The sequence below is a fragment of the Eptatretus burgeri genome, chromosome 3 (assembly GCF_056783735.1).
Source record: "Eptatretus burgeri isolate ZD-2024b chromosome 3, Ebu_testis_v1, whole genome shotgun sequence".
NCBI lineage: Eukaryota > Metazoa > Chordata > Myxini > Myxiniformes > Myxinidae > Eptatretus > Eptatretus burgeri.
In genome coordinates, this window is record NC_140963.1 from 41,841,363 (window position 1) to 41,865,221 (window position 23,859).

The 23,859-nt window shown below is 40.6% G+C and overlaps 1 protein-coding gene across 5 annotated transcripts in view; it reads right to left on the reverse strand.

The window, feature by feature from the left end:
• Window positions 1–23,859, reverse strand: part of LOC147029767 (uncharacterized) — a 158,319-nt gene that overhangs the window by 129,177 nt on the left and 5,283 nt on the right. For all 5 annotated transcript variants that reach the window (XM_085873095.1, XM_085873097.1, XM_085873096.1 and 2 more), the window contains exons 2-5: window positions 17,968–18,327; window positions 17,634–17,824; window positions 14,372–14,441; window positions 3,007–4,117 (exon numbers count right to left, since the gene is read on the reverse strand). In XM_085873095.1, the coding sequence (XP_085729221.1) occupies window positions 3,007–4,117; window positions 14,372–14,441; window positions 17,634–17,824; window positions 17,968–18,327 (1,732 nt within the window). The remainder of the gene's footprint in view (window positions 1–3,006; window positions 4,118–14,371; window positions 14,442–17,633; window positions 17,825–17,967; window positions 18,328–23,859) is intronic.

Here is a 23,859-nt window from a genome sequence, read left to right on the forward strand (position 1 = left end):
CCCCATATATTTCTTCTATATCATCTCCTTCACCATTCATTCATCCCATCATTCTTTGCCAATCAGCAATCTCTCCCTTCTGCATCAGATGCATGGTGGCGGCATACTATGTTGGAGAGTGTTAAGTCATTGAAAAGGTTCCGAAGGTGGGTCTGTCATTTATGGCATACGTGGGAATGTATACGTGCTGTAATTGTTGTACACATATGCCATTTCATTGTTTTCTCTCCATGTAAATATCGGTTTGCCTGCAATTGTAAATACTTGCATTTTTGTTGCTGCCACCAAAGGCTATTTTAAAAATAAAAAATAAAAAAAAACAGTGTCCTGACTTATTCTGTCCACTTTGATAGCGGTAGAAGACTGCTGAGGCATTTGGTCAGCTCGGATTCATTATCTAAGTTAAATCTAAGATGCAGTTACGTGATTGGTTCTGCTCAGCTGACTGATTAAGGACTGTTGTGTAACCTCCAGCACAGTTCCCCTTTTGCCTTGCTTAACTCACCGGCATGGTAAAACAACCTTGGCGCAATGATCCGGCCAGAGTTGAGAGTTGCAAACGGCGTCCGTAGTCTCTTAAAGACACGCCGCCCTCTCGGAGTTATGTTCGATGTTCCAGGCCATGTTCCAAACCAATCACAATATATACATACTCATGGAAAAAGTTGCTGTGCATCATAGAAAGTTAGACAAAATGATACTGACATGCACCCGAGCAAGATAATGGTCAGCTAACATGTGCCTTGACATGTTCCCCAGTTTACCCATGCATATTGCCATGCATGTGGACTGAGTCACGTGACAGTGCTACACACGTGGTACTGAGCAAATTGCAATGAAGCACGATTCGGTGAACCATCCCAGCTGTGAAACACATTTTTATTGACATCTACACATCATAAACATGATGCCATACGTTGCTCCTTTATGAAAATGAAGGTCTATGTGATATTGGCGTGCTTCAGACAGGAATGTCACAAAACGTTGTGACTAGGCATTTTGTTGTTAATTTGAACACCATACAGTCACTCTGGAGATGTTATCAACAAACTGAAAACACCAGAGACCGTCCACATTCTGGGTAAACCACGTGTTATGTCATATAGGCAGGATAACCACATCCGGTTGGTGCACCTCAGGAATCGATTACAGACAGTAAGTTTGACAGCTTTCAGCATCCTGGCTTGTGCCCACTCAGTACCAGAACTGTCAGGAATCAGTTATGCAAAGATAACATCCGACACTATGAACATTAGTACATTTGATTTTGTTGCAATATCATCGATATGTGTATCTCGCTTGGTGTAGACAACGTCGGAGGTTCAGGACACAAGACTGGGCTGCTATCCTCTTTATAGATGAGTCTAGGTTCCATCTTGATGCTAGTGATGGCCGTTGTCACATTTATCAATGGGAAGGGGAACGTTACACTGACGCTTGTGCTGTGCAACGTTCGTCATTTGGCGGTGGAAGTGTGATAGCATGGGGAGGCATCACCGCACGTCACAGAACTCAGCTGGGAGGTCATTAATGGCAATTTGACAGGTATACCGTACCGTGATGAAGGTCTCCATCGTCACATCTTCCTGCAGGTTCATGGACATCACATCACACTTCAGTACGATAACGCACTCCCTCATGTCACATGAGTGGTCACCGACTTCTTCGAACAACACAGCATTCCCACACTTCCATGGCCAGCTGTTTCACCTGATCTTTCTCTAATAGAACATGTATAGGATAAAATGGAATGACGATTATGCCATCTTCAAAACCAGCCAGCGACCTTAGCCCAACTGCGGCAGGCCTTGGTACAGATCTGGAATGAGATCCCTCAAGTCATGTTCAACCATCTTAGGTCCATGGTGGACACTCTGGACACTGAGCTGTGAACTAACTTTTGACCACACCCTCCATTCGAGCCTCTGGAGACACGTCTTGCACACACGTGTTGACATGCTCACGTTGATTTCATGTTTATCAAACGTTAAATATTGATATGATGTGACAATGTGACGTGATTGTTTTCATTTCTCATTTCACATCGGTTGAAATGATGCACAGGAACCTTTTTCTGCGAGTGTACTGCACATTTTACCCTGAATGAATCAATTCACCCTACCTTGATCTGATCTGGTCATCAATTATTGAAAGCTTTGTTGATGCACTTTTTGATTGTACTGGAACCAATAGCAGAGATGTAGGTCGCAGGACAGGAACCAATGATTTTTCAAATTTTGGGATGCCTGCAAAGTGACATTTAAATGTGGTCGCCCGCTGCATTTATCAGGACAGCTTATGTAAACGGATAAAGGTGATGTAATAGAATACTAGTCTCTGCAAAGGTGAGCATTCGTCTGGATTAGCAAACATGCTAAACAATGGCTATCAACAACTAAAAGTTGATTAGAGTATGTTAACCACCACGGGGAATGAGGTGTCCCTGACGCTTCGAGTCTTCGGCCTTTTTTTGCTCTGATGAAAAGCTAATGCTCAAAACATCAGCTGCACATCATTGTCCACTGTGGTTAACACATACATACCAACTTTTAGCTGATAAAAAATTCAAGAATAAGGTCATACATGATACTGTGAATAAGCTTATTGTCTTTGTGCTGAAGGTCCTATTTTTAAGTTATCCAAGTCTCTTGGAGAAGCTTGTTCATCAATCACATACAGGTCAAGGATATTAGGAGACATCAATCAGCATACACTTATGTGAAGTAGGCCATTCATTATAAGACCATTAGCACTCAGACAATGGACAAATTCTCTTCGGATGAATGACAAAGGAATTGAACTGAGAATACCAGCATCATGAACTACTGTACGTGCTCGGATGGGAACGCCAAACATGACAACCCGTATAATTTTATGTAATGACTAATTGCAGAATTATATTTTAACAACTGTAGGATTACTGAGAGAAACATTCGTGAGAAATGAAACTTTAATTTTTCGATATTTTAAAGATGCCGGGGTGTTGGGTGTTTTTTACCCGTTTACCTGTTAGTAGGAAAATGTGATCCTTTACGTTGATGAAAAATGTGCTCCTTCATCATAATGCTGGGATTTTTATCCGATCCACCTGAGTCAACAGGAACAGTGAGCTCTTGATGTGAACTCATTTGTGCTTGTGGAGAAGATGTGGGGACTTCAACATCCTCAATTCTCTGTGAAGAGTTCGATGTAGATTGTGAAACAGTGGGACCTGTAATGGTTTCGAAAATGGGTATTGGCGTTGAGGAGTTGGGACTCAAGTCAGTTCTCTGATATCCATGAGTATTTTGCATTTGCTGATTTATGAACCGCTCAGTGTTATAGGATGTGGTGACAGTAGGCCTGCCACTGGGGTTAATTGGAAGGTGTTGTGTTGGAGAGTGTCCTTTAACCTCCCCTTCAACCTGTTCCTGGTTGGCCCGAGTGCTGCTTGCCCAGGTTAAATTGCTGAAGCTTGTGTTTTGAGAAGTGATCAGTATCTGTGGTGGGCCAACAACTTTGACATTGTCTTCACTTCCCTTCACTAGAGGGATATGAGTGGGTATATTTCCTATAGACTGAGTTTGATTTTCTAAGCTAATTATTTTAGCTCCTGAATTTTCCAGCCAATCAGACTTTGTAGGCCATTCTTTGTCATTAAGGGCATCAGGTCGATGTTTTAAGGTGGCCGTTGTGGTTTCTACTTGGTCTTCTCGAATATTCTTTGAAACTTCTATCTTTAAGCTCTTCTTAGCCGGCTTTTTTGAAACAGCCAAAGGGATTAATGGTCTATCCATAGGAAGCGTTGTGACCTCAGACAAAACAAGGCCCGCGTTGCTAACACTTGGTGACACATCTTTAGCAAACTTCAGTTTGTTTCTATAATGCGGCAGCTTTTGAGGTTTTCTCATTTTTGAAGCTTTCCGAGATTTTTTCAGACCAAACCCCTTATGGACTCTTTCATGTCTTTGGCTTTGTCGTGAAAAGTCTTGCTGCTCAACAGAAACAGTATTCTGAGGTGTTTCAAAAGCTTGTGACGAGACAGAAAGCTTTTGTGAAACTTTTTCTTTTGTTTTTACATTTCCGGAGCCAATTGGAACCCGGATTGGAGAAGCTTGAGTCGTGTTTTCTAGTTCACCTGCGGAGGAAATATTGACATTATTTTTTGTTGTTCATCAGGAAAATATACACACACAGGGACATAAGACAATGAGTGATAAATTAACTGGAAAATTGTCCTTTAAAATCACGGACTATCAGTGATTCTGTTTTTAAATCATTTTTATAAAGTACTACATGTATAGAAAATACATGGTTAAAATATTACAACAAAACAATGGGTGGGGGGAGTGTAACGGGTGCAGTGAATGTTTTTTTTTTTTAGGAAATTATTTATTTATCATATATAAAGCACATTGCGTGAAAGAGCTAAAATCCAATTGTGGTTACCAGTTAGGTTAGGGTGTCAATTTATCCAATGAGAGAAATACCAGACGTTTTCAAGGCTATGATATTGGCCAGAGTTGGTGGACACATAAAATACTTTGTAATCAGTTTTGTCAACTAAAGGTTGACAAAGGTGTTTCTAGCTGTTTGTGGGGAAGCAAAGTGAAACTGACTTTTCAGGCGTTAACCCTTCGTCAGAAAAAGAGGGTCCGCCGAGGGTCTAACGATCGGAAGCTCAACTTTTTAATCCTCAACTCAACTCAACTCAACTCGGAAGCTCAACTCAACTCAACTTTTTCATCTCAACTAATGTGCATTATGCTTTTGCTTCTCACGGCATTTAGCAACACCTTTGTCACCTTTCCGTTGATACAATCTATTGGAAAACAAGAAACTAAAGTACCACAGAAGAAGACGAATGCAAATAAACAATGTCGGAAGTTCATAACTTTTATTGTCCCACTGGCGGGGTTACCTGGCGTTGCCTGGTGCTGTTCTAATCGTGTCGGCATTTTTGAAGAAATTAAATTTTGGTTTTTGAAAATTATTTTGTGGGGGTCTAAAACACTTCCCTACATCCACTAAATAATGTGGTCGGGATCACTTAATATTACCTTTCTCATAGCTACAAAGGCTTCGGCGCTATAGAGCGATTCAGAAAAAATTCCCCAAAAAGCAAACTCAGAATTTTTTTATTTTGCCTAAAACATTCCCTGGCACTCACTGATAAGCTTCTGAAAGCGTGACGAAGATCTGTTTGGCCATCTCTGAGAAGAATGGTGACAGACGGACAGATGTCTTTCATATAATATTGATGCCAAGGAAAGATGTATCCACAAAGAAAGAAAAAAACCCAAAATAATCGGTCCATTCTCACACAGTACTCTCCAGTGCTTCTCACATGGTGGCTTGAAGGAATATGTTATTTGCAATGTGTGAAGGTGACTATCATTTAGCTAGTACAGGTGTTTGATCTCTGTAATACTGCAATTTCACTGTAAAACTGTCGTTTTTGAAGATTTCCCAACGGAGTTGCCACATCCTGGAACATGGTGATCAATGAGAACGTGGCACTTGGAGAACATAGAAGTTTCCTGGACATGAAGAAGAGAGCTTGCCTTTGACTGAGGATTGAGGAATGTGTAGAATTAAAGGCTTGTGATAAAACTGTCAGATATGACAAACATGGAAATTGCTACAATGATACTGCCAGCAAAACCTTCCATGACCCTCAATACAGCTGCGGAAACTTCCAAGTAAATGAGATTGCATACAGCCTCATTCAGGCCCAGGTTGTTTTGGGCCATGGTCAAAGCTTTCTAAATGAAACTTTATGATTAAGTAAGCTATAAATCGTTTCCTTCGGTTTCATTTGATTGTAAAAAATAACTTATTTAAAATTGAGAAGTGTCACAATTGATTCCTTGTTCATTTGAGTAATAAATAGTTTGAGCTTGATTTTGTTTTTTCTTTCATTTTTTTTGTTGTTGCATATTGTTGCACTTAGTGCAAAATAAACTTAACTTTCAGGTCATGTCAGTCTTTTGGGACCGCCACTGGTAACATGTAACCAACCCAGTGCTGACCGCCACATGGTCGGGTTGTCGGCAACTAAACCTACACCCCTCGCTGGCTTTGCTACTGGGGAAAGGTGACTGTGACACCCCGCCAGGATTAAAAACAACACCTGATAAAGGCCGGTTGAACTCCCTTCAGGAGCCAACAGCCATCCAGGACGGAGATGGTGTCTCCAAAAACACCCAGTGGGTGTAGGAAATTTTATTTTTCTGCCTGGCCTACTTACCCCTTCCGACACTTTGGTCCTGTGAAGAGGTTTCCTTGTTTTAGGATGAGGTGAAGGTTTTGCCAGTTTTTCCTCTTCTTTTACTTTCTTCGCCCCTTTCCGAGAGTGGCTTCATGCCTTGTTTGGGGAAACTTCCATAAAAAAATACTTTGTAATAAAGTATTTGATGTCTGACAAATCTTTGGTGGAACAATTATGTCCCAGAAAGTGTGTAACAATTGCAGGTTCTTCATTTGAAGTAACTTTACAACTCATGATGTATGAAGACTCAACTGTTATACTTATTACATCCGTAATGAGGAAAGGATGAGGCCAGGAGGGGGGCAAAATATGACCGTGGCCCAAAACAACCCCATTCTTACAATTAATTTAATATAAATTAACTTATCGGGATTGATATGTCATTACCTTGCACATTTCACGCATCGACAATGGCCGTGCACCCAGGCCCGTCGCTGGGGGGGGGGCATTTGGGTGCAATGCCCCCCATGGCGCATCTGGTGCCCCCCACTTGTACGCCACCCATTTATGCCCTGTTGCACCCTGTGAAGAACTCAGTGTTTAAGGACGAGTGCCCACTGTGAACTCCTTGCTGTTTAATAGTTCACCTGTGTGAACTAAAACCCTTATTCCAGATGTTCAACATGGTGAATAATAAGGCCTTCTTGGATAAACTGTTCTTTAATAATATCCTTCTTTGAATAACAGTCAAGAGATAAGTGTGCGCTTGCCAGCACATCTCCAAAAGCAATTGGCAAGACAATTGATAAGGACAGTCCAAGCCCACAAGATAAAAGATAATAACGCAAGCACCAACGCCAGCAGCCAAGACAACAGACAGCCCCCAAGACCTCGTGTCGAATGTCAATGTTGTGGGTGGTTATATATATATATATATATATATATATATATATATATATATATATATATATATATATATATATATATATATATATATATATATATATATATATATATATATATATATATATGTATCGTGGATCATTTCGTTTTAAGGAATAGCCAATCAGCATCTTCGATATGGAGGCCATATTAAGCAGGTTACCTGATTGGTTGTAAGTTAGGTATAAATGTAAAATAGTCATCAAATGATAATATGATAATGTGAATAAGGAAAAGACATAAATTTACATAATTAAAGATGAAGTGTACCACGTGACCTTCACAACCCTCCATCTTACAAAAGTAATTTTCTAATAAAAACTAAAAATATGTGTGTTTGCAATCGTGCTTACATTTGAAATTATGCAGATAAAACATGTCTCTGGTGCATGCATCATTTAATAAATAAAACCGTCAAATGTCGCGAGTCATGAGATTAGTGACACGAGTCACGGGGAGCGCTAGCTAGCAGCAGTAGAAGAAGACATGGATATAGAAAAATGGCTAAGAAAAGGAAAAAGGTTGCGGTTGTGGTTGCAGTGTGGTTGTGGTCAGCACCCGCCGTGGTCGGCTGCTTTGTACTTCTGATGTTTAAGTTAAATGTTGTGTTTGATGCTTTGTATATCCCATATCTAGTGCTTTGTGCATAACCTTACCTCTGTGTTATTGACTGCTTTAAATGCGGACCTTGTGGTATCTTCAGGCTGGTCGTATTTGCTGTTCATAGTTTAACGTGATGATCGCAGGTCAAAGCCTACTGTATCTTATTTGAAAGTGAACTGATTCTGGTGCCAACCTCCCCCGTTTAGTCATTGTATCTCTGGTATATTAATTTTCTAATGCCAATTCTTGACAACACCTTGTATAAGTGCACCTGAATTAGTGCCAATTGTTTAATAATTGAATATCTGCATTGTGAATGTGCCAGTTTGTTGCGGCTCTCCTGCATTTGAATAATTTTAGGCCAAAAACATCGGAACATATTAAATCTAGCTGAGATCAATTTGGTTAGTATGCGACGGCAACCTCGGTATAGATGCGTAAATGGTGCATGAATACAATGGCATACCAGGTTATCAAAAATATTATATGTTATAATTGTGCCCCCCCCCCATCCAGTTCATATGTCCCCCTTAATACTGAGCCCTGGCGACGGGCCTGCGTGCACCTCTCTTGTGTCTCCTCACCAAGCCCTTATATATTATCTATATAGCTATATAATTATATATCTTTATCTATATCACACACACACACACACACACACACACACACACACGCACACACTCCTGAGTTAAGGCACTCATATGGGATTTACTGACAGCCATATATATCGACGTGTGGGGGAAGGGTCTCGTCTTCACTGGTGAAGCATGCTTGGTAAAAAGCGTTTTTTTATATATGAACCTTCACTTGTTTGTCAGGATGGCACAGAGGTAGAGAATTTGCATTTGAGCCATCTGATCATGGTTCGAATATCGACCCGGCGATATGCTGTCATCCTGGTGCTTCGCAGGTAGGGCGTTGAATCGATGAGTGTGTTGTCCCTTGAATGAATGTTAAACTGGCGACCTGTCCACCCATATTTGTCAGCAGATATTAAAGATCCGACGGTGTCTTTCAACTAAAAGTCTTTGAGTTATCGCCGACCCACTGAACAAATGACAAATTCCAGCCCTAACTAGTTCCAGTCATTGTCGGACCTGGCGAACCTACTTTTGAAGACTTCAGCAAACTTTTCAATCTTCAGGAACCATCGACTCAATAGAATGGGTTGTGTGGACAAAATAAAACGAAGAAGACATTTGAACTATACTCCTGCAAGAAATTACTTCAAACCTCGACTTCAGAGTGAAAGTTGATGCATTGCTGATCACAACTGATCTGAAAGTATTCCGAATGCTCACCATTAAACAAAGAAAAACATGTTTAAAATATAAACATTCCCTTCCCACGAAGGGTGCATAGAAACTCATAAACTGTGTAAAAAGGACAGAGAAATATCTCACTCCACAGCTCGTAGATCAAAGTTTGTTAAACAATCCTTAAAAGGTTTCAAATATTTGTCTCGTAAGTGGCCAGGTCAGTTCCATGATGCAGTGAATGATCTCATTGCTTGGTTAAACTCATTTACACGTCATGTAAATAATAAATCATAATCCCAACAGACTTATATTGACTCGATATGGCCTTTGCATAATTCATCATTTTTGTAATACGTGTCTTGTCTTGATCCAGTGTACACCTCCCAACCAGATAATGGGTTCAATTTTCTTTTTTTTAATCTCAAGAATTTCCTCTAATTTCTACATCTGAATAAAATAGTTCAAAGGTTAAGTAAAATAAATAAAATCCCTTGTTAATGAAAAACACACATTGGAAGACTGTGTTTGCAGAAAAGCATGTCATCTGTGTCAACACAAAACAAGAAACATGGTGTTTTACATGTTTAAACAAGAAGAGCACTCGGTAGAGTGCATACCTCCACCAGGCTGATTACTTTACGTTTTGTATCCCACTCATAGGCCGGATCTGGATTCAGACCTGAACTAAAATCTAATCGGCTTGTTCTTGTCACCAAACCAATTCATCCACCAAGTTTCATCCAATCCGTCCACAACTTTTTAAGATATTGTGCTATATATCGTTTTTGGTCCTATCTCTCAATGGTGAAGAATCACTTGATAAATTCTCAGATCCAGATTCGGAGTCAGATCTTCACTAAAATTGAATCATTTCGTCCTTGTCACACATCCAACCTGTCCACAAAGTTTCTGCAGAATCCATCCATAATATTTTTCGCCAAGTGACAAATGAAAAATCACTTAAAGAGTGACACTTGGCAAAACAGAACAAAGTAGAAACAATACTCAGTAGAGTGCATACCTCCGCCATGTTGAATAGTTTACGTTTTGTTTCCTACTGATGGACTGGATCTGAACCAAAATCGAATCCACTTGCTTTTGTCATTTTGTTGACTTTTGGCCTATTTGAACTCCCGATTTGGGCTATTGAGCAATGGGTAGCTGGTTCTTTTTAGGGTCTCTGCCGACTTTCTCTGCCGAAATTTCAAGTCAATCAGATGAAAATTGAGGATTTTTCAAATTACATTGAAGTTGTTGACCTTTGGCCGATGCTGACCTATTGGTATATATTGACTACAAAAATAATAGGTGGTTGAATCAGTGATCTGATATGGAAATACTCTTAAAATTTCAATTTAATCAGATTAAAATTGAGGATTTTATAAATTTGGCCTATGTTGACCTTTTACCCTATGTTGACCTTTTGGCCTATGTTGACCTCAACAATAATAAGTGGTTGAATTGTGACTTGATATTTAATTGCTCTTCAAATTTCAAGACAATGGAATGAAAATTTACAATTTTAGAAATTTGGCCTGTGTTGACCTTTTGGCAGACTTTGACCTCAATATAATAGTTGGTTGAATTCAGTGACCTGATATGTAAATCCACTTCAAATTCCAAGTCAATCGGATGAAAATTGACCATTTTAGAAATTTGGCCCATGTTAACTTTTTGGCCATTGTTGACCTTTTGGCCTACTTTGACCTCAAATATAGTGGGTGGTTGAAATCAGTGACCTGATTAGCAAATTCTCATAAAATTTCAAGTCAATCAGATGAAAATTGAAGATTTTGAAGGTTTGAAAAAGTTGACCTTTGGCCTATGATGACCTTTTGACCTCAAAAATAAATAGGATTCTGTCAGACCACCAACCCCACCATTTGGTGGAGTTTTGTGAAGATCAGTTTAAAATTTTCACCTGTAGGCGATTAAAGGTGAGTGGACAGACAAACAAACGGAAGCGATCAACATACTTGTCAAAAAAAAAGAATTTTTTTTTTTGACAAGTACAAAAACAGACAGACAGACAGGGGTGAAAACATAACCCTCAATCCACCTTTGGTGGTGGAGGTAAAGAGACTTGCACAACAAACCGAGTGTCGAAAAGGATTTCTACAAGCTTAAATAGGAGAGGTAGTCAATTTTTTACCCCCTTTTCAAAAAGCTTCAGTTGCAAAAAAAGATTGAAAAAAAAGAGAAAAACTTCTAAAACGATGGCATCAGGAAACTCACCGAATGCTGGAACTCCATGGAAAAGGACTAACATTTGTACCGGATTTGGCTGGGACAGGACCATTCCTTCATGGTCGGCAGTAAAACGTTGTGACTGCCCTTGGACGAATTTCTCTCCTCTGTCTTTTGATCATATAAAGTACAATGGTAATAATCATTTTTTTTCTTTTTGTAATCCCATGTGAACGAGATATTATGTAAGTTACTGGTGGGACAAGGAGACGTAATTGTACTTTACAATGAAGTAAATAATGAACAAATCAACACGGCAGCTGGACCTACGTGGGATTTGAATCTGGGTTCGCAGCATCTGATGAGCTCATTGCTGATATGGGAACATTAAACAGGCCATCTCAAAATATCGGAAATATTGACCAACGTGAGATAAATTCGATTTGTTTCACAGGTATCGAATCTATGCTTGCCCGAACAATCACCGCAGGAAATTCCAAACACCCATTGTTACAATACAATATCTTTTTCATCCTCTTCTTCTACTCATTCTTCTTTTCCAATAATGCCAACATACATATGTATAAACAGAAACATTAATTAGCACCGTGCTCACCAATTTCCTCCTTCACAATGAAATGCCTACATTCTCCAAAAGGTAAAACCATTAAGAAAAACAAAGAACTAAAAACATTCTGCAAGACGAGCATTAAAAACAAAACCCAAATGGTGCATAAAACCGCACTGTTTTTTAAGCTGGAGATGCCGACAAAAATGAACAATCCCCAGCTTGAAGCGCTTAGTCCGGCCAGATGGAGCAACCCAAGGAAGGCTCTGATTTGTTCAATCATCGCTCACTAGACCTTCATTTACATAAGCAGGAAGATTATAAGATGACGAACTCCAGCTTGGGCTGACATCAGCTCGAATAGTTTCAGCGACTGACATTTTCTAACACAGCATCTGGTCCCAACACGCCCCAGAAAATGCAACAGTTATGAGAATCCATATTGGTATTATCTGTTCCAGAAACACGACTGGCAGAAGCTCTGCAGATTTCGCATATATTCAGCTGGAATTACAAGGGCAAGATCTCAGTCATAAGACGAGTATGAGACCTTTAACACTTGAAATCACGCAAGGTGCAACTGCATTTGCTGAAGCACAAAAAGGAAAGAGGAGAGTATCAGCAAAAAGTCAGGAATAGGAAGAGAGCACTTGGTGATCTCTTTGGTTGTCTCTTTCGTTTTCTATATGTCTAAGGATAAGTGAATTATTGGAGAAATTTTTCTGTAAGGCTCGCTTGACTGTGCCTGGATGGGTTTGAGAGTTGTGGAGTAGCGGCTGAAACCCAAATCTTATCCAGGTTCCTCCTGATGACTCCATATTTACTCTTTACTTCTTCGAGTTCCTTCTTGGTCTTCTATTTCAATATAATACATTAATAAATAAATAAAAATCAGAAAAGTAGAGGAATAGGATGTGTAAAGCATCTGGCCTGTAACCATAAACATGAAGATAACGAAATGGAAATGCATTAATAAAGTAGCTCAAGCTTCCTTTGATTCTCCATATGAATCTATTTTATATTTTCATTGTCGTGGTCACGTGGCACAGGCTGGGTCGATAGAAATGACTTTTTCAAATATTTTCCTGGGTCTCGACATGAGACAGTGCGTGAAACCGCGCATCTCATAAATGCTGCATCCCAAGGAGGATTGGGGAGGGGGGGAGGGGTCGGGTGGTGGGGGTAGGTGGAGTCTTTCATTAGCACAGGATGAACCATGGTACCATAGCAACGGTTGCTGCGCACAACACAGTATGCTTTTGGCTCCTTGGGAAGGATGCCGCACGACCAGCTGCGCCGTTGCATTACCAACATTCCAGGCCAAAAAAGCCACTAATTTTGTCCAGGTTCACACCGTGACATGCGGAATTGCTGAAGCATGACTTTCGATTAAGCATGACCAGTCAACACAATTTGCTCACCGCTGACCCCAGAGCAAGTGCGGTCGGTCGCACATCGCTCCTGGGGATCTGTGTGGGGGAGAGACTATGCCAAAAAGGACTCTCAATGCAGTTTGCGGCTGTGCCTATTCTGAGCTTTTAAATCCATATTCGTGATGCTTTTTGAGCTGGCATAGGAGAGTGTTTGTAGAGATTTTTTGCCTGCGGTACAATATCCATAAAACATAAGCACGGTGATAGGGTCAACCACACAAAGTGGATAACTACAACATTTACATTGGTAGTGCACAATTCTGGTAGTATTTCAAATGCTTCGTTTTTCAAATCTGAATGTGACCTTTCTCCTTCAGCACGATGCTGGGCGTATTTACAGACGAAATGAGGATGAGTGAATGATACCACTTTGCTATTGCATGAATGTATTTCGAAGATGCTCGCACATCATTCCATCTGGTCAGCCTTGAAGGCATATTCTTGCGAAGGATTTCATGAAATTGTTCGTGTTGACACAGTATGAATGTGGATGGAAAACTCGGCTTGTGACAATCCGCAGCACGTCTCGGTGTTCCCTGACAGTGGCGCTTGAGAACTCAGTTTTACAGTGGAATTTGACTTCGCTGAGGATCAAGAAAAGAATCTGACATCTCAGAGGAAGGGACGTTACCCTTAGTGGTATTCTAACACTGTAAATTATTGGTTATGTCAAAGAATCGTCCATTGTCGGAAAGTTTATTGCCACCAAGGAAGCATCAAACACAAACAGTTCCCGTGTTTGGCCTTCCCACAAACCCCACTTGGTGAGGCCTTTGAGCCCTGAGCTTCGAAGTCCCTTTGTTCGCGTTCAAGCTCCCTGTGTGAAAGAGCTTACCAGAATCAGTAAGATAGGCACACCAAATGGCTTATCACGTTTCCTTGGATCCCAGTGTCAGCCTTCGGAAAACCTAAAATTTACTTGAAGCCTCAAAAACAAGCCTGCGTCAATAGCTATGCAAAAGGAATCAGCGGCAAGAAAAGGCGTATTGAGTCTATCAGGATCTATAAACTTACACGTTCTCATTTTTCACAAACGATGGAGGTGAGACAAGCATACAAAGCAGCGAAATCGAAAAAGTTAGTTCTACGAATAGGAAGATAGTTGCTTGGCTGGAAAAAAAAAATGGGAAACCTGACGGAACATAAAGACAATACAAGTTAAGAAGGTTACCATACAATTCAAACTTACCATCTTTGAGGCACGTCCAAGGGCGCTGTGGAAGCCCACGGAGATAGATTTTGGCTTTCCGCCAGTAACCCTGCAGAGGGGCAGACATAACGACGGCCATAAAGAACCAAGACAAATGCATCATAATGCTAACAATGCTAAATATGCCATCAAATAACCGGCTGAATAACACACAATGAATGCTTGAGAGGTTGTCGTCAGTCCTAATGATTTTCCACTATCCGTGTGCCCGAGTGTGTACATTATGTGTTTTACAGAACAGTCACAGTTATTGGATGAGATTACATGGATTGTTCTTTCTCTTTTCCTAAGAATGTGGCTTCAGACGCTTCTGAAAGTCGTACTCATGGGCTGATGATATTCTGGGGATTGGAAAGAATATATATATATTTAATTGTGAGAAGGTGCTTTGTGTGGTACCCAGAGGCACCCTGTCAAACTTGATGAGAAGAAAATAAAAACCTTGTGTCGAGCTGTTGTACAAAACCATGGTAACAGAAGACAATAACCAATACAAATGGTGTTGTGCAAGTATTTTACAAAATTTTTTTTTTTTTTTACAATTACAAGTTTTTGATTTTTTTGTAAATCCTCTAAGGCTCATGGACGAACTTACAGAAATCACACACGCCTGCAAACAGAGACATTACATAACGCTGGACTCGACTTTTTATTGTTTAAACATCAAATAGACACAGCTGGTGACCTTGGGACAAGTGATGTAACTTCCCAGAGCACTCTGGGTGTTGGCGACACCATCTGACGATATCATTTTTCCTCTCTGATATCAGCGGGGTAATTAAAGATAACTCCCCCCTCCCACCCTCATGGGATGCAAACCTATGGTGTTTATCCGTGCTCTATCCTCTAAATGCTGATGATTAGGCTAGCAGCAGGAACCATACTTAGTCTTGGGTGTGACTCGACCAGATTCAGAATCGAACTGCCGACCTCCCAGACTCAGTTTCAGATGAACAATTTGTCGAGGTGTTTTGTGCAACAATTTCAAGCAATTTTTCTTTCTGCACATGGAAGTAAAAACTACAAATGTATCAATGTTGAAACTGAGCAATCGTTTACATTTCGTCCATGCTCAGGACATGATGTTCTCCCATGCCCCTCATATCAATATAGCAACGATTCAACAATTTTATAATCATTTAAAAAGAAAAATCTAAAGGTTCCACTTTAAATAAACATAATCACGTTCAAAAAATGGCTAATAATGTTCTGGTCCTCTAAAATAGTGAGCAATTTAATGTTCCAGTCATGATGGATTGGTCATATATTTGGTGTAAAGAATTTATATAATAAATGTAGTTTTACTTTGAAGGAGTGAGGTACCTATTATATAACGATAAGTGGTGCATTCTTTGATTCCCCTCCGCACAAGTCACATAAGGCATATTCCTGGTGTTGGCTTAGTGGTTAGGGTGGCTGGCTTGGGATCCTAGGGTCCTGAGTTCGAGCCCCGTTGGCCACTGAATTAACACCAGGGGATTGACTCAACCTGTCATCCTTCCGAGGTCGGCAAAAATGAGTACCAGTGCACTGGTCCCGGTGTATGCCCTGGCTGGAATAGGTGTACCATATCCCTGTGTGTTGTAAGAGGTGACCAGGGTTGTCAGCAGGAAGCGCATCCGGCCATAAAACATTGCCTCAAGAAGGGAACCATGATTGCATGGAGCCCGCAAAAAAGCTAACCCCTGCTCAGCAGGGAAAAATGGCTGTAAAAAAGGGTGTTTTTTATTTTTATAAGTCACATAAGGCCCTATTTATTTATTTATTTATTTTACCCCTATCCATTCTCAATCTCTTCTCCTTTCCTTCCCACTCAAACCAAATACCTGCCCTTCTTTTCTCTTCCTCCATTCAAATTGAATTATTCCAAGTTCAATGTCATTTTCTGACGTTATCCTAACTACGCTTTTGTGTATTAGTGTGTGTAATATGTAGATGGCTCCTATAGATCACACAAGCTGTCCAAAAGACCACACAATGTGATTACAAGAAATATCAGTCAAGCTGCGGTAATACCATCGTGAAGTTCAATCACATTGTGGTGGCAAGAAAACCCGTGGGTCGTGTTAGAAGGTTTTTGAGGGAGATATTCAACTGGAATGCCTTGAATCATCACTGGAACATGAAATATTTCAATTTTGATGAATAACCACATGATCGGAAACAAAATCACTCGAATTTTGCAATGTTCACGTGCCTATTCAAAAATATAGATGTACAAGGTGTGCCGTCCCTCGGATGGACGTTAAATGAGTGTCCCTTCTGCTAGCATTAGTTAGCCGACTAAAGATCCCACTATGTCTTTGGTGAAAATTGGGCGAGTTATTGCTGGCACGTGGGATGTTTAACATCCACCATTGACCAGTGTACCGGTAATTGATTCGTACTCCTGTGTCGGAGTGGTGACCCGTCCAGGATTGTGTCCAATAGCCAAGGAGACTGTTTTGGCAGCACCAACGCTCTGCACAGAGTATGGTCCGGATGGATGGATGGATTGACCAGTGCTGATGGATGATGAAGGGTCCCTCCAGCTTAACGTCCTTCCAATGGAAGGAGGATAAATTGATGTCCCGTTCTGCATGTGAAACCGAGCTGACAGTTTATTGCTGCGTTGAGATTCAGACCCAGGCTCGACAACCTATGGGTCAGTACACAAGCCTCGAGGCTAAGTGAAAGCATATTTAATGCATAAATGTGTGCCGAAAGAGAATTATGAGGTTTCGTATACATAACGTAAAAGGATGTGTGTAAATGTAGGAAATCAACACCAACAACAAAACAAAATAAAATAAAAAAAAATTGTGATGAAAGGAAACGTTCACAAAGATCATTTGTATACAATGGAGAAAAAAAAAAAACAAGAAGAAAGGATTAGAACAGAGGAAGGATAGTCAATGGTAGGAATCCTGGTGGATTAATGTAGCTCTGCTATAATTTTGTTCAAGTCAAAATTGTACAAGAAAGCAGGGGGAGTGAGGTTATAACTATAATCCCATGTGGGGCACAACAACATAAAGATATTACTGTTTCTACACGTTGTTTAGTCATGTTTGCTTTTGAAAAGAATGAAAAAAGGAGACCAGCTATAGATGGTCATTTTACCTCGAGTTTGACGCAGACAAGAGAGAGAATATGCTCCATGCCAAGATGGAGCACACCAATTAAGGAGGTGTATATAGAGTGGTGGAACCATAAGCAGAATTGTTTAACAAATGCTGTCTGTGCTCAAGGTATAACTCACTGTGAATCGGCCACCTCCGGCTGGTAAAGCAGATGAGGAGAAAGCAATACGGAGATCCGATGGGAAGGAGAGAGTCAGGAATGGGCGTCTATCCACACCACGCCACTCCAGCGGTGGATCGCAGTCCACCATAAGGCAAAGGTAACGAGAAGAAAAGTGCAACGCCACACGTGCCCAAGGCAGGCGAGATGCTGAGGGTCAGGAAGGCCGCTCATGATTATAGGCTGGAAATGTTATAATAACACTTCACTGTGATACATGCACACAATATTGGGAATATTTGTTCCGGTGTAATATTAACCTTGTAATTAACTACAGAAGGTACTGTAGTTACCTCGGCGAAATGGCGTGGGATCAGGAAAGATAATATTGGCTGGTGAAAAGCTGCCATGCTGACGGTACTCCAAGCCAAAGACTTTGGTTCTGGCATCAGACCACAGCTCAAAAAAAGGACGGCCATCACGGGCTGCAAGTTGTGGTGATACTATTGAGAGCAGCGGGCCTGAAGAATGTCGACTTTGCCTGGCTTCAAAGAGTAAGCCAAGGGATCGATGTGGCATGGCCAGACGTGCCGTGATGCGCGGAGACATGGTAAAGTGTCGTGATGATCGGCGCAATTTGTAAGCAGTGCGAAGAGGGTCACTCTGTGAGCTGACGCCTCTGTTTAGGCCAAGGATTTTTAGAAGGTCAATTACTGTGAAAAAGAAAAATACAACAAAGTTAGTGAATTGTTTTTGTCCACATAATCTGACAAATTTAAGTAAAATGTGAATTGCTTACAGTTCAATGAGATCAGAGCAGGGTGGAGAATTGACATGAAACAGGACGTTTCAGTAACAATAAGCTAAACTAATGCAGATAAAGAACAGTCTAAAACTATAGGACACCATTCCAAGTATCATGATAGATTGACTTTGGTTTGAACCTTTTAGAAAATATGTGGAAAAGGAGTTGGAAGGAATTCAATCAATGTCAGCATCATAGAAATTTGGGAACAAAAGCTGGGATTTTCATACGTAAAAGATGTGAGGATCAATCATTTCATGTGAAAGATGAAGAACAAATACAAGTGCTCCTCATTTCAGAATTCAATTTAGAAAAGGTCAAAAGTTTCTGTTACCTTGGAGAAATGACAGAGCATCAAGAGTCGCAGAATTAGCCGTTAGATCAAGAATAAATTCAGCCTGGAAGAAGTGGAGACAACTTGGCGGTACACTATAGTTTATGTTTGGAGAATCTGTGCTTGGAGAAGCACAGAAACATTCCATCATCTGTAGAAAGTTCGAGTTTATAAAGCCTGTGTCAGACCGGTATGGATGTAAGGAAGCAAAAGGTGGGCACTGTGGATTGATGATGGAAAAATAATGGAAAGAACAGAAAAGAGAATGACAGGATGGATGAAGGGAAAGAAAGAACTGAAGAAGAGATAAAAAATCAATGCTATTGATGGAAGATCTTAGGACGAGAAGACTTGGTTGGTACGGTCATGTGCAACATAGGTTAGATGATGAAGTTGTAAATAAAGCAACAAAAATCACGGTACTATAGAAGGAAGAAAGCCGAAAGGACATCTTAAAAAAACATGGATTTAAATGTCAAGAAAGACAAGGAATGTTTGGGTTTGAATGAAACTGATGCAATGGATATATCCATATGGAGGAATGCCATGCTTTGACCAACATCCTGCAAAAAGGAAAAAATGGTCGTCGTAAAGCTGTTGTTGTTGTCACTGTTATTGTTGAACCCTTTAGAAAACTTGTAGTATTCCTATAGAGGTGCATAAGATAGAAGCATCTGTTATCATGTGGTTCATACTCACTAACATAAAAGTTCCTTTTCGAATCCAAGAAAATAACTTGGTTCTGGTGAGAAAATTGTTAGTCCAAGCAATGACTCCTGTTGTCGACTCTGTACAGCAATGTCACTCGGTAGAGTGTATACCTCCGCTAGGATGAACAGTTTACACTTTGTATCACACTGATAGGTCGGATCTGATTTCAGACCTTAACCAAAATGGAATGGGCTTGTTCTTTTCAGATCCCCAACTTATCTGCCAAGTTTTGTCATAATCTGTCCATAACTTTTTGAAATATCATGGTATACAGTAAGATCCCCCCTCCCCCAACTCCTCCAATGTTTTCATATTTTTGTTACACCTGAGCTTATTTCAAGATGCTTCCAAATCAAACTTAATATGTAGATTCTTCACAAATTACTCCAAATTGACAAAGCTAAAAACTGCAGGTAAAATGTGAATAAGTTTGATTAACAGAGAAAATCAGATGATTCTCAGTTAGATAAGTATTGAAACCCTTTGCCTAATAAACGCTAAATCACTTCAGGAGCAAATTAGTTGTTTGAAAGGTTACAAAATAATGTAGTAGGTTTCACCTGTGTATAATCAGTGGTTTAACTTAAAAACTAAGCTCACCCACTTATCGAAGGAGTTTTAAGGTGTAACTCACTTGGTCAACCAACAAGGTAAACATGAAGACCAAGAAGCTTTCCAAAGAAGTCAGACATAAAGTGGTGGAGAAGCACTGTTCAGGAGAGGGTTATAGGAAGATTTCAAAGTCACCCATTATCCCTTTGAGCACAGTGACATCCATCATGAAGAAGTGGAAGATGTATCACACTACTTCGACTCGACCCAGATCAGGTCGCCCATCCAACCTCAGCAGCTGAGCAAGCAGGAAACTGGTTCGGGATGTCACTTTAACTCCACCTATGACTTTGAAAGATCTACAAGGCTCTATGTCTGAGATGGGGGGTCAGTGTTCATCAATCAATAATATCCTGTTCCCTTCACAAAGTCGGCCTTTATGGATAGGTGGCAATGAAGAAGCCATTACTGAATTTTTTTTTTTTAAGCTCGTATGGAGTTTGCAGAAAAGCATCTTAATGATACTGCAAGCATTTTGTGAAACGTTTTGTGGTCAGATGAGATAATCATGTTATGGAGTTGCTTTTCATCAGCAGGGACTGGCAAGCTTGTCAGGATAGAAGGGACAATGGACGGTGCAATGTACAGGAGAATCCTTGATGAAAACCTGCTTGAGTCAGCCATGAATCCTGGGTCGAAGAGTTACATTTCAGCAGGACAGTGATGCGAAGCACAAAGCCAAACCCACGCTTGAGTGACTGAATAATAAGAAAATAAATGTTCTTGAGTGGCCCAGTCAAAGTCCTGACTTGAACCCAATTGAACATTTATGGTGAGACTTGAGGATTGTAGTCCATCAACGATCCCCATCAAACTTGGCAGAATTAGAACAATTTTCACATGAAAAATGGGCAAAGATTTCACTATCTCACTGTGTAAAGCTGGTAGAGACTTACCCACAAAGACAACTGGAAGTTATTGTTGTAAGAGTTCCTTCTACCAAGCACTGACCAAAGGGGTTGAATACTTTTGCAACCAGTGAATTTTGATTAACCTCCGCCATCGAAGATGGACGGAGGTTACTGTTTTCACCCCTATCTGTTTGTTTGTTTGTTTGTTTGTGAACAGTATTACGGAAAAACTCCTGGACGGATTTCGACGAAACTTGGTGGGGGGATTAGGTATGGTCCAAGGATCATGCCATTAGATTTTGGACTTGGTCCAATGTCCAATATGGCCGCTATGGCGGCCATTTTGAAGAAATATTTGAATTTTTGTTTTTGCATTTCTACATGTTTTAAATGATGTTTCTACATGTTAAGTGATTTCCAATCAAAAAACTAATAAATTTGTTAGAGAAAAAAAAATTTGCAACTTTTTTTCAAAAAAATTTCATTTTATTTGAAAAATATTAGAATTTTTTTTGCATTTCTACATGTTTTAAATGATTTCCAACCCCCCCCCCCCAAAAAAAATTGTTAGAGAAAAAAAAAATTTGCAACTTTTTTTTAAAAAAAATTTCGATTTTCTTTTTTTTTTTCGCATTTCTACATGCCCGTCGATCTAGTTTAGTTTATTCAATCGTGGTTCAGTAGAGTCTGATCCGTTTTGACCTACAATGAATAGGATATCAGGTTCACTTAAGTGACCCAGCAGTATTGGCGGCAGAGTTTTGCACTCTACCGAGTGCTCCCCCTCTAGTTTGTACATGTTTTTTGCAGGTATTCCTGACATGTAACTTCCTTCAACTATCACAGTGTTTCGTTTGATCTCTTCAGTTGGGAATAAAAAAGTTAATTTGGAAAAATTGTTTCCGCATCATTCGTAATTCATCTATATGTGGCATTATTGTGAGGGAGTGAATACTTTTGTGGGCTGCTCTATATAGTTTTTTTTGCCCTTTCTGTCATTGGTGAAATATCACATGAAAAAGTCTAGTATCCGGATTTGGATCTTCACCAAAATCTAATCAATTCTAAGTATCCGGATTCGGCCTCATGACACACCCAAGCTGTCCATAAAGTTTCATCAGAATCGGTCCATAACCTTTTGAGAAACTCTGCCACACAAAGACAAACAAACAGGGGTAAAATCATAACCTCCATCCACCTTCGGTGGCAGAGGTAATGACTGACTTCTAACATCTTTCAATCTGGACAATCCGGACTCTAGCTGGTGCTCCTGCCTCTCACCTTTCTCGGCTTCATGCTGTGGAAACCAAGGCATTTCGGATCATTGGTATCTCCCGCGATGAGGCTGAGTCTTTGGGCCTCTCACTCTCTCACCGCAGGCTGGTCGGTGGTCTTTCTGTCTTCTACCGTACCCTCTCCAGCCTCGCCCCCCCTGCTCTCTCTGCGATTTGTCCCCACCACATTTCCGCAGGGTGCTCAAGGTCCGCCAAAAACCCCCTTCTGGTAAAACTACCAAAATCACGAATCACTGCTCACCTTCACTCTTTCATTCCTCTTTTTCCACGCCTCTGGAATAAACTCCCTCACTCTATTCAATCCCATTCTTCCCTCCAGGCCTTCAAACCAGCTGTTCACCACCACCTCTTATCATTCCCAATCCAAATCCTCCATCTTTTCTACTCCCGAAAATCCACCCAAGCCCACCTCCTTCAAATTCCCTGCTTTCCTTCCTGAAAGTCCCTGCATTGTCCATCTTGTATGCCCCATGTTCCCCACCCCATCCCTCTCCCTTCCACAGAACTCCTCATGTCTCTGTTCTCCACTGTTTTGTCCTTCCCACTACCGCCCCTCTTGTCTCATGCCCCCCTTGCTGTGTGTTGTGTGTTCGCTCTCATACGAGCCTCGACAAGGTATACAAAAAAAACAAAAAAAACCAAAACATACCTTATGACCACATGGATCCCCTTACACTTCTTTTATCACATTGTGCTTGCTGTTTGGCTTCAATCTCTGAAAATGAACAACTTGCTCAGTGCTAATAGATGTTCAGTTTGAGTTCTCCTCGAATCATTGTCCTCTGAATATAGTCACAACCATCACCCAAACTGGATATAAGAGCTGAATGTTAGGCCATTGACATCAAGCAGCATGTGATTGATTCTGGCACCAAGGAGTCCTGGTAAAGCCAAGGTCAATGCATATGCATCAAAGGGACCACCCTCTGATTTTTGGAATTGTCACTGACATCATGGAAGAAGGTCAGAGTTGTCATGCGACAATCATCACAAACTCAGGACACATGTAGACATTCTCTAAGGCAGTGTACTCTTTCTCTTTCTTTACAAGAGCAGTTTAGTTGGTTCACCATTGAATTTTCCTCAGTCATAAGTCCATGCACAGGGCTGCTCATTGATGATCTTGCAGTGTTCAGCACCATTCATAGCACTTCCAATGATGAAATAACACACACCCTCCTCCAGTAAAACTATGAAAACATCCAGGCTTGAACTGTCAAGTGGAAATTTGCATTCACGTCTGCAAAGTACCAAGTAATGACAATTTCCAAGAGAGATCACGGTCGAATGCCGTCAACTTTAAAAGGCACTGCAATCCCAGTCAGTCTTCCATTATTAACATCCTGGGGTGGTCACAATTGATTAAAAGCTCAACTGGGCCATCTACATAAACACAGAGGCTGCAAGAGCAAGACAGAAGGTGGGCATCTGCAAGGAGTGGTGCGCACTGCATGCAAACTCTCAAGACCTCTCCACCATCTACAATGATCAAGTCAGGAGCATAATACAACACTCACCACATGATTGGATGGGAATATCTGAAACAACATTTTGGAAAATTGACTCCATTGAGGAGTCAAACCAATATCCACCCTCTGTTCCTCTGGCAATCTGTGTGCAGAGCACTTGTCATCAAC